The sequence below is a fragment of the Mesoplodon mirus genome, assembly GCF_964341445.2.
Source record: "Mesoplodon mirus genome assembly, chromosome: 5".
Taxonomy (NCBI): domain Eukaryota; kingdom Metazoa; phylum Chordata; class Mammalia; order Artiodactyla; family Ziphiidae; genus Mesoplodon; species Mesoplodon mirus.
The window spans coordinates 34,194,802-34,208,709 of NC_138980.1; the positions used below are offsets into that span (position 1 = coordinate 34,194,802).

Below are 13,908 nucleotides of genomic sequence, written 5' to 3' on the forward strand. Positions count from 1 at the left end.
CACCCAACATCAGCTCAGAGGGGATGCCCGTGCCCCAGGCAGGGCACAGTCAGACAGGCACCCTCGGTCTGTTGCGTGGCGGCTGAGCCAGAGGGAGAGAGCAACCCCGAGGCTGGGGAGAAAGGGTGGTGGAGGTGTCCAGTACCTTCCTACTTTCTGCGCTTCAAAGGGTTCCTAAAAGAATATGAAAAACCGAGCTTAATCACCTCCCCTGAACCCCCAAGTTTGCCCCTCCTAGGAGGATCCTACCTTCAGTAGCGCCTCCCACACACCCTCCCCACCCTGGCTCAAGTCCCCCATCTCCGGCCTGGACGCTGCCCCAGCCTCATCGTTGTCTCCCACCCCTGTCACCACCTCCAGGAAGGCCCCCGGAGTCCCGGCCGCGCGCTGGGTAGACACACACCGGGCTAGAACCCTGTGGGCTTCTTCCTGGAGGGATGATCTCGGTGGTTCTAACAGCCTCTCCCAGCCCGGCGCCCAACACTGTACCTGCGCGTACGACATGCTCGCAGAACTGGAACGCGCACACAGCTCAGACTCACGCCCCGCATACCTGCGATTTCCTCTGCGTCCTTTCTCCGCCCCTAGCGTCTCCCCCCAACACATCCGGCCCCGCCCAGCTTCAGCCGGGTCCAGCCCACCCCCGCCAGCAACTGGCCCCTTAATACCCAGGCCCAGATTAAGACTCCTCCATCCCGCCCCAGCTCCTCGAGGTCCCGCTCGATCCCAGCTCGGCCCCGCCTCTGTCCCGCCCCAACTTGTCTTGGCCCCACCCCTGGGGTCCCGCCCCGCCCCCTCTACCCTGGCCCCACCTTCCACCCTGGCCCCGCCCCCGGCCCCCTGCATTCTGCCCGGCCCCGCCCCTAGGCCCCAACCTTCCGCCCCGGCCCGCCCCGCGCCCGCGCCGCCCGTTTCAGGCCCGTTTCAGGCCTGTTGGCACCGGGATAACAGCTCCACCACGTCCGTCGCCCTGGACGCCTGCGGACCGCCCCAGGAAGCCCGGCCCCCCACCGCCCCGGCCCGCGCAGGTGAGCGGCGGCGCTCCCGCAGCCGTGCGTCCCCGGGCGCCCGCGCACCCTCTCTGGACTCTGCCCGGTCTGAGGGCGGGAGGCCGCAGCCGCGGCGGCGGGGTCGCCCCCTAGAGGTTCGCGTGGGCCAAGGTCCGGACGGGCGCCGGAGCGCCCGGTGTCGTGTGGGCCCGGATCTCCAGGTGCATTTCCCAGGGGGCTGGGCGTCGAACCCTGAACCGCTTCGCTGCGGGAATGCTCAGGGCTTCCCGGGGGGTAGTGGGCGTTCCGGTGAGCTGAAAATGCGAGGGGGGGAGGGCGTGTCCCTGCCCCCTGATACGCTTTGATTGAATTCTGGCCCACAGCATTCGTCTAACCCCATTTGGCCCCGGCCGGGTTTCCCCCGGCTCTGGCTCCGGTGGGGCCAGAGCTCATCCCGGCTCTGGCCCCACGGGATGAGCCTCACCCTGAGCCTCACTTTTCCTCATCTGGTGAATGGGCACTGGCCTTGCTCGGGCCCCCAGGAGCATCAGAGCTGGCCCTGAGCCAGGCCCTCCCCCTGGGGGCGGGCCCCGGGACCAGTGACCCAGACGCCAGCATTTCTTGCCCTGGAGGTTCCAGTTTCAGCAGGCAGCCCAGACAGGGGAAGAAGCAGAGAGAGGGTGATCAGAACTAGGATGGGGGAATCCCACAGGCAGAGGGGAAGCCCAGAGGAGGCGCCAGACAAGGCTGGGCAGTAGGAGAAGTAGGGGCTGAGAGCGGAAGGGTGAGGAGGCTCCGGCCATTCGAGCGGGAATGGTGCTCCCGGCAGAGGGAACAGCGGGGCCAGGGCGTGGGGAGTAGGGAGCTGCTGAGTGCTGGGGGTGGGAGTCATTTGGGGAGCTGCCAAGGGCATCGAAGGACTAGGAGTGACCATGAACTAGCTGGTGGGAGGGCTCCGGGCTCTGTGGAGGGCTGGTGGTCCCTGCTCCAACATCACACTCAGACCTCTCAGCCCCTTGGTCCTCAAACACACTTTGAGACATGATGGAGAGCCCTGGGGCCCCATTTAGTCTGTCAACAAACATTGACTGAGCACCTGACCAGGCTGGGCATCGTGTGCCATGTGGGGATTGGGGCAGGAGGGGCAGCAGGGGGGCCCGGGAGGATGTGGGTGCGATCGGCCCCGGAGAGGTGGTGGGGGCCGACCATGGGGGGCCATGGGGGTGGGGAGCAGCGGCCAGGTGACCGGCTGTAACGAGGAAGGACTCACAGCTGGTGACTGGACCTCCATAGCCTGGGGAGGGGACAGCAGATGGATGTGGGAAGTGACATTTCAAAGAAGGTGGAGTGGTGGGCACTGTCCGGCCGCCAGTGTGACCTCAGACCCCTCTCCTCGACAGCCCCACCAGCATGGGCAGCCTCACGTACCGAGAAGACCTTGAGGAGGAGAGGAACTCAGGTGCGTGTCCGGCCAAGCGCGGGCGCAGGGCTCGGGGTAGAGTGGGGGGGTGCCAGGGGGACCCCGACAAGGGGCGTTAGAGTGCAGTGACTGAAGTGGGGAGACCGGAGGCCCAGCGCGGGGTTCTCAGTGGGTTACAAAGAGTTCAAAATCCTATCACTGAAAGGTGGACTCAGGATTTGTGGGCCTGTGAGCCCAGAACTATCTGGGCAGGGAGTTGAGCCTCGGACACCTCGGCGCCCGTCCCTGGGCCTCAGTTTACCCCTCTTTAGAAGGAATGTGCGTGAGTGGGTCTCCCAGGGCCTAGGGATTGGCTCAAGGGGAGCCGGATGCTCAGATCCACCTGGGCTCCCCGAGCGCCTACTGTTGTGCAGGGGCCGCGTGGGCCCTCTCATCTGTTTACCGGCTGGATCCCCAGGAGGCCCCTTAGCCCTCCTCCGGGGTGTCGTTAGCCCATGTTTGTCCTCTTGGGCCTCAGAGTTCACCTAGGAGGTGCAAGCCAACAACCGGTCCTACAACAACCAGTTCAAGGCTGGCAGAGGAAGAGGTACAAGGTGGGCAGGCCCAGCCCCCCACAGCGCAGGCCTCCCCCGTCTCCACCCCCACCCTGCCCCCGCGGGCCTTTGGGACCTGCCACCCAAGCTCTGCATGCTGGGTCAGTCCACTTAGTCCTGAGGACCGTAGCGCTGCCCTCGCCGAGTCATGGGGGTGCTGGCGCTTCGCGTGTCTCCTCCGCCCTAAGTAAGTTACTAGGCGACCTTCACGGTACGGCATGTCCATTGGGCTCTACCCGAAACCCCCTGCCTGCATCTCACACGGGGAGTCCTGGGGTCACAGCTCAGCTCACTGGGTCTGCACGCGCGCTGGTCACGGCCAGAGGGAAGGGGGAGGCGGATGGGGCTGGGTGGGAACCCGGGACCTCCTGGGCGGCGCCCTCATGCCAGCTGCCGGCTCTTGTCCCAGAGGAACGTCATCCACACGGCCAAGTACGTCTTCTCCTTCCTGCCCTTGAACCTGTACGAGCAGTTCCACTGCATGTCCAACCTCTACTTCCTTCTCATCATCATCCTCCAGGTGGGGCGGGTGGGGCAGCCCCAGGGGTCAGTGTCTGTGCCCACTCCACTCCTTCTACCTGCTCGAGCCACCTCCTCCAGGAAGCCCTCCCTTCCCACCTTCCCACGTGGCTCTGTAGACCCAAGGTGGTCCTACCCTGTGTTTGTCTGTGTGGCTGGTGGGTCAGTGTCTGGCCCCCCTCACACTGGGAGCACCCTCATGGCTGGGTCCCCACTGCCCAGCCCAGGGCCTGGCACACAGGAAGCGCTCAATATATGTTGGATGCTGAGGGTGCATGGGTGGCCCCTCCAGTTCTGAGGAGACCTCCTGACCCCTTTGGCCCCAGCAGGCTGAGCTGATCCCAGAGGGCCAGGAGGAAGGATCAGTTTCTTGGGACCTGCCGGGTCACTTCCTGGCATCAGGCCGGTCATGGGTGGAGATGGGTGAGGGATGGGCAGTTTCCAGAGCACCCCAACCGCACCCAGTTTCTCATTCTGTTCTGAGTGAAATGAGACACTCTGCTTTTATCCGTTGATCCGATAAGCTTTTATTGAACACCTAGTGTATGCAGGTCCTATTCTGGGTACTGGGGACCCAGCAGTGGCCCTAACCCCTGTCTTCAGGTGGCCCAGGGAGTGCAGGAGGTGACTGTCATTAAACCACATGGTGGGGACCAGTGAAGGGGACAGGGACCCCCACCCAGACTGGTTTAGGGGCCACTAGGAGCTCAGACCTGAGGGTTACAGGGAGGGGAGCCAGAGAGAGCCAAGGCCCTGAGGAGGGAACAAGCTTGGGGTTGGGAAGGCTTCCTGGAGGAGAGAACGTAGGAGCGGGGCGTGGAGGGGAGAGGAGAAGGCATTGCTGGGGAGGAGGTCTGGGTAGGGAGAGGGACCGAGGTCAGAACACATGATGCCGGGTTGGGCTGCTGGGCGTGTGGGCGGGGGCAGGGCAGGGGCAGCCAGGACGGTGGGCCGGCATGACCCCCGCGCCCCATCCCGTGTCAGGGCATCCCCGAGATCTCCATGCTGCCTTGGCTCACTCTGTTCTCCCCGCTTGTCGGCCTCCTCACCATCCAGGCCACCCGAGACCTGGTGGATGACATTGTGAATGGGGCGGGGGCAGGCGAGGCCTCAGGACTCCTGGGCACGGCGGGAGGAAGGTCGGCCCGGGCAGCCCCGGTGGGCTGCAGCGTCCATCGTGCCTTGTGGCCACGAGGGGCAGGGGCCGATGAGGTCACCTTGGTGTCGACGCGGGCGGCAGAGGCAGGAAACTGCCCTCCTTCTGCCTCTGGCCCCGCCCTCCTGAGGGCAGGGTCGCTGGACGGACACAGCGGGGTGTGGGCTTGCTAGTGGGGCACCTGAGTCTGTACGGTCACCTGGGCAGCGTTGGGGGCAGCCCCATCGCTCTGACCTACGCCCCTGTCGGCCCAGGGGCGACACAGGAGCGACAAGAACATTAACAACAGGCCATGCCAGATCCTGATGGGGAAGAGGTGAGGCCACGGCAGCCGGGCGCGGGGTCCATCCCCAGGTGGGGGGACCCCAGCACAGAGGGGGATGGATGGACACCACAGGGGAGGGTGCCCGGAAGATGGTCCAGCACCTTCCATGCTCCCTGACGTCCCGGTTGGGTTTGACGGCGGGGTGGGGGTAGGGGGCAACCCAGGCCAGCACTTATTCAGCGCCTGCTGTCTACCAGGCCTGGGGTGGGCCCTGTGAAGCGGCAGAGGCTGAAGACCCAAGTGTTCACCCTCGTGGAGCTGAGCGTTCAGCCCAAGGGGAGGGCGGGAAGGTCTGAAGGTGCTTGGAACCTGGGAGGAGGGGGCGGTCAAGGCTAAGCCCCCAGGTCAGGTGGGTGGGGGCTGGGAGGACCCCCCTCCCCCGCCTTCACTCCTGCCTCCTGCACCCGCGCAGCTTCCTGTGGAGAAAGTGGAAGAATCTGTGTGTAGGAGACATGGTCTGTCTGCACAAAGACAGCATCGTCCCGGTTGGCGGGCTCCAGGGGTCAGGGCCGCCCCCGACCGGTCTTCCTCCTCCCCACTCCCCCCACCGTGCAACACAGTCTCCTCCCACCCCGCTCCCCACCCCAGGCCGACTTGGTCTTGCTGGCCAGCACGGAGCCCAGCAGCTTGTGCTACGTGGAGACAGCTGACATCGACAGGTGAGACCAGGTCATCACTAGGGCTTTCAAGGGCCTGGGGGCTGCTTGCCCAGCCCACCTGGATATTGTGGTCCTTTGCCCTGGGAGCATGGATTGGGGGGGTGCCTGTGAGCCAGCAGGGGCAATAAGATGCACCAGTATTTCTGGAAGCCCCACTGGGTGCCAGGTGCCAAAGCAAGAAGGGCTAGGGTTTAGCCTCAGCCTGTTGGCAAACGCGCTGTGTGACCTGGGGCAAGGCCCTCTCCCTCTCTGGGCCTCAGCCTTGTGCTTGGCAGCTGGTACACAATGGGTGCTAGGGGAAAATGCTGGAGGGTCTCTGGAAGGAGGCTGGGGACGACTTGCCCGGGCACTGTCTGTCCCCACCTTTCACCTCGCTCCCCTTCTCGTCACCAAGGGAGACCAACTTGAAGTTCAGGCAGGCCCCAACGATCACCCACCACGAGCTGACCAGTATAAGGAAGATGGCGTCCTTCCAAGGTGGGAGCTGGCAGAGCCATCCACCCGCTCTGGGCCCTGTATGCGCCCCCGAGCGGTGGGAGCACAGGCTTCCCACTTGCTCGGGTTGGGGATGGTAATGGGGTGCAGTGGGGTGTGTTGGGTGGCTTCTGGCATCCAGATGGGCACAGCCTGTTCTCCTGCGTTGTCCCTTGTCTCGTTTATGCCCAGACCGTTGGGATTGGGATAGCTTTTAAGAGATGGGCTTATTCCAGGCCCATATCAAATCCCTTAAATCAATGCAACAGTGGAGGCATTTTCTGTTGTTACTACGAAATGTGCTGGGCATTTTTTTTTTTTAAGATGTTGGGGGTAGGAGTTTATTAATTAATTAATTTATTTTTGGCTGCATTGGGTCTTCATTTCTGTGCATGGGCTTTTCTCTAGTTGTGGCGAGCGGGGGCCACTCTTCATCGCGGTACGCGGGCCTCTCACTATCGCGGCCTCTCTTGTTGCGGAGCACAGGCTCCAGACGCGCAGGCTCAGTAGTTGTGGCTCACGGGCATAGTTGCTCCGCGGCATGTGGGATCCTCCCAGACCAGGGCTCGAACCCGTGTCCCCTGCATTAGCAGGCAGATTCTCAAGCACTGTGCCACCAGGGAAGCCCCTGTGCTGGGCATTTTATCAAGTGTTACATTTTATTTTAACACACTTCAAAGCAAATGCTTTCGGTTGTTTATACAAAAAGGCAGCCTGTGGGAATTCCCTGGTGGTCCAGTGGTTAGGACTCGGCGCTTTCAGTGCCCGGGCCTGGGTTCAATCCCTGGTCGGGGAACTAAGATCCCGCAAGCTGCGCGGCATGGCCAGGAGAAAAAAAAAAAAAGGCAGCCTGTGTACACTGGCTAGCAACTCACCCGCATGGTGGGAGAGGCCCATGGGAACAGGAACCATCCTCCACCTCCAAGTTTCTTATTTTCCGCCAGGAAAGTATGACATTTCACACCATTTCACAGTAGGGATCCAGTTACTGTTTGCCAGGGTCCAGCGAGGGGATACTTTTTAAAAATGATTGTCATTTTTATCATTATTCCCCTGTCATGTTGCAAAGGCAAGTTACTCTAATTGGTTCTGGAGCAGACCAGAGCCCTTCTCTCCAACCACAGCCTCTCTGCTCCCAACATCCACGCTGGTTGCACATCTGCTCATGAATCTGGGGAAAGGCCTTCCCATCCCGACGGCTCTCTCTGGGTCCCGACCTGGCCCAGCTGCCCCAGAATTCCTGCAAGGCGTGGCCCCATTTGCCAGAGGAGGGGACCGAGGTTCAGATGGGTGGCGAGTGGCGTGGGCTTGCCCTGTGGCTCCTCCGTAGTCCTTTGCCCTCCCCCACCCACCCAGACAGCTTTCATTTCTATGTTCAGGACAGGCTCAGGCTCTGCACCCTGAGAAGGAAGGGGTGGAGCAGGTGAGGGTCATTCCGAAGCAGCCCCATGGCCCCCAGCGGACTCCCTTCTGGGATCCCAGCCCCTACCCCGCCAGATGCTGCCAGGGGCCAGCCTTTGCATCCTGGGTGGGTTTTGTCAAACGCAAGTGAGGCCAGTGGTAGCATTTTCTCAGGGTGATGGGGGCAGGCCCTCCCCTTCTGCCTGCTGGGGAACTCTACGCTATGCCCTGCATTTGGCCCCTGTGGTTTAGGGTACTGGATGGGGGCATCCCTTCCTTCCTTCCCTCCTCACACATTTACTGAGCACTGGTAAGTGCCAGGTGCTGGGCTGGGCCCTGGGGTCCCCAGCTCAACTGAGACAAGGCTGGCACCTGCACTCAGGAACCTCATAGACATTAATATCTGGTGACATCCCAGGATTGCAACCACGAGGAGGGGCTTAATTGGGGGAGGTACCTGATCTGGCTGGAGGATCAAGGAGAGCTTCCCTGAGGAGGTATGATTGCAACCACAGGGAATAGCACACATAAAGCTCCTGAGGCAGGGAATGGCCAGCTTTGGAGCATCCAGGAGGAGGCCGCGTGGTGGGGGTGGAGGTGTCAGCGGGTCAGGTTTGGGGCAGGGTAGGGCTTGTGAGGGTGGCCCCGGCCAGAGAGTGACAGGAACATTCTCTGAGCACCCCCCCTCCAACCCCACATTGGAGAGGGGTGGCCGAGCCCAGCTATGCGCGAGACTCCCTGACCGCTGGCTCGCCCCTAGGCAAAGTGGTGTGTGAGGAACCCAACAGCCGGATGCACCACTTTGTGGGGTGCCTGGAGTGGAAGGGCAAGAAATATCCCCTGGATAGCGGCAACATCCTGCGCGGCTGCAAGATCCGGAACATGGACACCTGCTATGGACTGGTCATCTACGCCGGAACAGTCACTCCAGGGACCCTGGGGCGTGCACCGTCCAGGTCAGGGGTGGGTGGGTGAGAACCCTGAAGTCAGTGGCAAGAATCACATGGCCATATGTACACTACCAAACATAGGGTAGATAGATAGTGGGAAGCAGCCGCAGAGCACAGGGAGATCAGCTCGGTGCTTTGTGACCGCCTGGAGGGGTGGGATGGGGAGGGTGGGAGGGAGGGAGATGCATGAGGGAAGGGATGTGGGAACAGATGTATATGTATGACTGATTCACTTTGTTATAAAGCAGAAACTAATAAAAAGAAAAAAAATTATATTTAGAATAAAGTATGAGAATAGAGAAAATTAAAAAAAAAAAAAAAAAAAAAAAAAAGAATCACATGGCCAGGCCTGGCCGCTGCATGTCTGCTGCTGTGTGATGAGGGGCTCCTGGCGTGGTTTCTCTGCATGCTCGGTTCTGAAACTGGGGAAATGGACAAGTTGAGCCAGCACCTTTGTTTTGACTGGGAAAAATGGGGTGCCTGTAGTAGACGGAAGGATGGGTGGCTGGGCAGGTGGATGGTTGGGCGGGGGGGTGACAGAGGGATGGAGGACGGGTGGATGGATGAGTAGATGGAAGAGCGGATGGATAAATGGATGGATGGACAGATGGATGCATGCATGGATAGATAGATGCATGCATGGATAGATGGATGCATGCATGGATGCATGGAGAGATGGATGGATGGATGCATGCATGCATGGAGAGATGGATGCATGCATGGATGCATGGAAACCCTGCAGGTTTTGACACAAAGATCATGAAGAATTGTGGCAAGATCCATCTGAAGAGAACCAAGATAGACCATCTGATGAACAGACTGGTGGTCCTGGTGAGCTCCTCAGAGCCCCTGCCCTGGGCTGGGGAGAGGGACGCAGAGGAGGGGAGGGAGAGGCCCCACCCCATATACAGAAGCCTGTCATCTTCCAGGCCTCAGTTTCCCTTCTCTGCCAAATATGCAGCCCGATCCTACAGACAGGTCTGCGGGCCAGAGAATGTTTTCTTAAAATGACCATTTGAGGGCTTCTCTGGTGGCGCAGTGGTTGAGAGTCCACCTGCCGATGCAGGGGACACGGGTTCGTGCCCCGGTCCGGGAAGATCCCACATGCCGCGGAGTGGCTGGGCCCGTGAGCCATGGCCGCTGAGCCTGCGCGTCCGGAGCCTGTGCTCCACAACGGGAGAGGCCACAACAGTGAGAGGCCCAGGTACCGCAAAAAATAAAAAAAATAAAGGAATTAGACCATGGTTTTTCTCTCTGCCTTTTATCTTTCAATCTTTATCGCTTAATGTGGCCCTGATCTTAGCCCCAAGCTTGCTTGCAGCTTGACTTTCGAAATCACCTGGAATCCTCTCCAGGTGCCGACCTAGCTTGGGTGGGTTTCCTCAGGTAAAGGCTGGTTTCTGTTTCTGGCCATTTGGCTCTGAAGGCTCACCTCATTCTCCCTCCCCTCTACCCCTCTCCCCCACCCCACACCCAGCCTCTGTATGAAGGCTGGTTCCTGGCGTTCTTCAACCTGCTCTACACCACCCTCCCGGTTCTCTACATTGGGCTCTTCGAGCAGGTGAGCAGCTGCATGTCTTGCCTCCTGCTTCTCTGTAGATGGTCCTGTCTCTGCCCCACCTTCTCTTTCTGGGGGACTGGGGTGGGGTGGGGGACGTCCCCACCTGGTCCCTAGAGAGCCGGCCTCCCCACTGCAAACTCAACAGGACGTGAGCGCTGAGCGGAGCCTGGAGTTGCCCGAGCTGTATATGGCGGGCCAGGAGGACAAGCTCTTCCAACTACTGGGTCTTTCTCCAAGCCATCGCCCACGGCACGGCCACGTCCCTGGTCAACTTCTTCATGACCCTGTGGATCAGCCGTGACTCAGCTGGGCCTGTCAGCTTCAGTGACTACCAGTCTTTCGTGGTGATCGTGGCCCTGTCGGGACTGCTGTCCATCACCATGGAGGTAGGCATGGCCGCCTGCCCACCCCACCCCCGGGGACCTCAGACAGGCACTGAGGTCTTCCCGCTCAGTGACCTGCCCCTTCACGGGCCCCAGGGGCTGGGCCGCCACCCTCCCCATGGAGAGCCACCCCGGGGTTCCTGGCCCCCCTCCTTTAACGCCCCCTTCCTGTTCAGATCATCCTCATCACCAAGTACTGGACCGTCCTGTCTGTGCTGGCCATTTTCTTCAGCCTCTGCTTCTATGCGGTCATGACCTGGCTCACCCAGAGCATCTGGCTCTTCAAGGTCTCCCCCAAGACCTTCCCATTTCTGTGTGAGTCCCCAGCAAGGACGGGGAAGTTGGGGGGGCCCCAGTCGGAGCACCCTCTCTGAACCTCAGTCTCCTTGGCCATGCAGGTGGGGGTTTGTGTGTGCAGGGGATGTCAGTGTCTTTTGGGCATTTTCACAAAGGCATCCCTGGGGTAAAGGGAGGGGAAGGAGATGGGACGTTGGGGGGGAGGCTACACCCCAGGCCATTCACGACCCCGCCCTGTCACCAGATGCTGACCTCAGCGTACTGTCCCAGCCCCCCATCCTGCTGGTGACCCTGCTGAACGTGTCACTGAACACCCTGCCCGTGCTGGCCTTCCACATCATTTACCAAGCCCTCCAGAAGCCACGGCCCAAGGTGAGGGGCGGGGGTACCCACCGCATATGTGGGACCCCGGCAGCTGGAGCCTGAGCTGGGAGCCGGGGACTCGACAGAGACGCAGAGCCGGGGGTACAGGGATGGAGACCAGACACACACCCAGTGCCCCCAGGGGGGCCAGAGGGGAGGCCGCACTTCCTGGGGTGGAGGCAGTGGAAGCACGCAAAAGGCCAGTGCTGGCGCCGTCAGACTTCCGCCAGGAAGTAACTAGGGCTTGGTGGTCGAGGTGACAGGAATGACTTGGAAATGGGGCAGGCAAAAGGGGGAGTTAGGAGTAACCCCAGTGCTCGTCGGCAGATGATGGATAAACAAAATGTGATATAGACACACAGAAGAATACTAGCATTAAAAAGGATGGAGGGGGGCCTCCCTGGTGGCGCAGTGGTTGAGAGTCCGCCTGCCGATGCAGGGGATACGGGTTCGTGCCCCGGTCTGGGAGGATCCCATATGCCGCGGAGCGGCTGGGCCCGTGAGCCATGGCCGCTGGGCCTGCGCGTCCGGAGCCTGTGCTCCGCAACGGGGGAGGCCACGACAGTGAGAGGCCCGCATACCGCAAAAAAAAAAAAAAAAAAAAGGATGGAGGTTCTGACACCTACGATGTGGATGAACCTGAGGACATGATGCTCAGTGAGATAAACCAGACACAGAAGGACAGATACTGTCTGATCCCACTCACAGGGCGTCCCTGGGGGAGTCACATCCATAGAGACAGGAAGTAGATGGTGGCGGCCAGGGGGTGGGGGGGTGGGGAGTCAGTGTTTCTTGGGGACAGAGCTTCAGTTTGGGAAGATGAGAAAGTTCTGGAGATGATGGCGGGGACGGTTGTACCGCAGTGTGAACGTGCTTAATGCCACTGACCTGTGCACTTAAAAATGGTTGAAATGGTACATTTTATGTTATGTGTATTTTACTACCACAGTGAAAAAAGGTGGGGGAGAGGACTCACTGGCTCATGGAATCAGAATCTAGAAGGATGGGTCGCAGCTGGGCTGGGCCCCAGAATTGACTGGAATGATGGACTAGGACATGGCCACAAACCTGCCACCTTCAGCCACACAGGCTGGACATTGGGCTGCCCCAGACTCTGATTGGCTCATCCAAAGTCAGGTCCTAGGGAAGGAATCTGATTGGCTGGTCCAAAGTCACGTCCCATGGGACTTCCCTGGGGGTCCAGTGGTTAGAACTCTGCACTTCCATGGCAAGGGGCACGGGTTCAATCCCTAGTTGGGGAACTAGGATCCCACATGCTGCGTGGTGTGGCCAAAGAAAAAGAAAAAGAGAAAAAAGTCAGGTCCCATGGAGGACTCCAGTTGGGTCAACTTGGGTAGGAAAGAGCCTGGCCAGTCAATGGTGGCCTAGGTCTCTGATTGGCCCCCACTGGAGGGGCAGGTGACTCGAAAGCAATCAACATGGCTTAGGAGGCTGATGACTCCTGCTTTCCCCTTTGCTCTGTAGGAGGAGGAGGAGAAGACCACAAGTGAGGAGATCATCACCGTGGAGCCCACACCCCATGTCCTCCAGGAGGCACGGACCCGGCGCTCCAGCTATGCCTTCTCCCACTGGGAGGGCTATGCGGGCCTCATCACGCAGGGCACAATTCTGCGGAGGTCACCAGGGGTCAACAGCGACATGCTGGTTGATCACACGAGGCCACCTGATGAACTGCCCTCGAGCATGGAGGAGTCCTCCTGGTACCCCAGGAAGATGTCGTTCCTGGGGAGGAACAGGCGCCAGCACCAGGGGAAGGTGTCCTCCGAAGATGTTCAGCCTGCCTCTGAGGTGAGCTCATCCTTGCCTGTGGATGGGCAGTCCTCTCCTTATCAGGAGAGCCAGCACTCTCTCACCCAAAACCGGCTGTTCGGGTCTCTCCAGGAGAAGTTGCCGAAGAGGCAGGAGAGGTCACTGTCATATGAGCCGTGGCCATATACTCCCGAGAGTCGGCCACCAACCAAGGAGACACCACTATCAGCGGAGGAGAGCCAGGTGCTTCCTTCAAGCCAGCTGTCTTTGAAGAGCCAGTCAGCACACTTGCAGGAGAAGACATCCCTCTGAAAGATCCAGAAACTGTCCTGGAAGAACTGGCCATACACCTGGCAAAAGGAGCCCGGGCCCCCCAAGGAGGGGACGGTGCCAGTTTTCAACTCGAATCTCACTGCTCTGATGGAAACTCCACCACCAACTGCGAGAGGATCATCCACCAGCGAGCAGCCAATGGAGGTGGAGCCCTCACCTGTGGAGAAGCAGCCGTCGCCCATGGAGTGGCTGCCAGGGCCCAGCGAGGGTCAAACTCCACCTGATCTGGCAGGGCTGCCGCCCTCGCCTGAGGAACAGCAGTGATTGCCCAGGCTTAGTAAGTGTCACCCGGCATCATGTGGCCTTCCCCCAAAGACAGGGGCTCCACCTGCTCTTCTTTCTCTAATAAACCACGGTCTGTCTGACCCCAGGTCTCCTTGAGGCTCTCTCTTCCTATACTTCTTTCTGTGATGTCCCATGGAATAGTTCTTTTCTGGTTTTAAAAATCAAAACACTGACCTCTAGTGGCCTGATGGGGGATTTGCAGGGAAAGCTGGGTTTCTTTGGGTTTTTTTCTTTACCCTGGGGTAGATAATGTGGATAAAAGCTTTATTGCTCTCAGAAGGGAGAAAGGTGCTGAGCAGACTCTGCTTACCAGCCCTGGCTTCCTGCCTGCAGCCTGCTGGCCTATCTCAGGGCAGTTTATAAGGTCCAGTCCTGACACCACCCAGCCTTTTCCTCCACTGGGCTGCCCTGGTTTCTTCTCAAACAAACC

General features: G+C 60.1%; 1 protein-coding gene across 1 annotated transcript; it reads left to right on the forward strand.

Annotated features, from left to right (window-relative positions):
- Positions 1–971: 971 nt before the first annotated feature.
- ATP8B3 (ATPase phospholipid transporting 8B3) lies at positions 972–13,496 on the forward strand. Its single transcript, XM_082622043.1, is given in 20 exon segments — positions 972–1,028; positions 2,390–2,448; positions 2,927–2,934; positions 2,938–2,977; positions 2,980–3,002; positions 3,412–3,522; positions 4,506–4,604; positions 4,932–4,993; positions 5,415–5,487; positions 5,591–5,661; positions 6,056–6,138; positions 8,297–8,479; positions 9,229–9,317; positions 9,964–10,047; positions 10,193–10,261; positions 10,263–10,433; positions 10,607–10,745; positions 10,972–11,099; positions 12,576–13,169; positions 13,173–13,496. Coding segments are annotated over 19 exon segments (2,361 nt in total). The 5' UTR covers positions 972–1,028; positions 2,390–2,399; the 3' UTR covers positions 13,458–13,496.
- Positions 13,497–13,908: the final 412 nt, after the last annotated feature.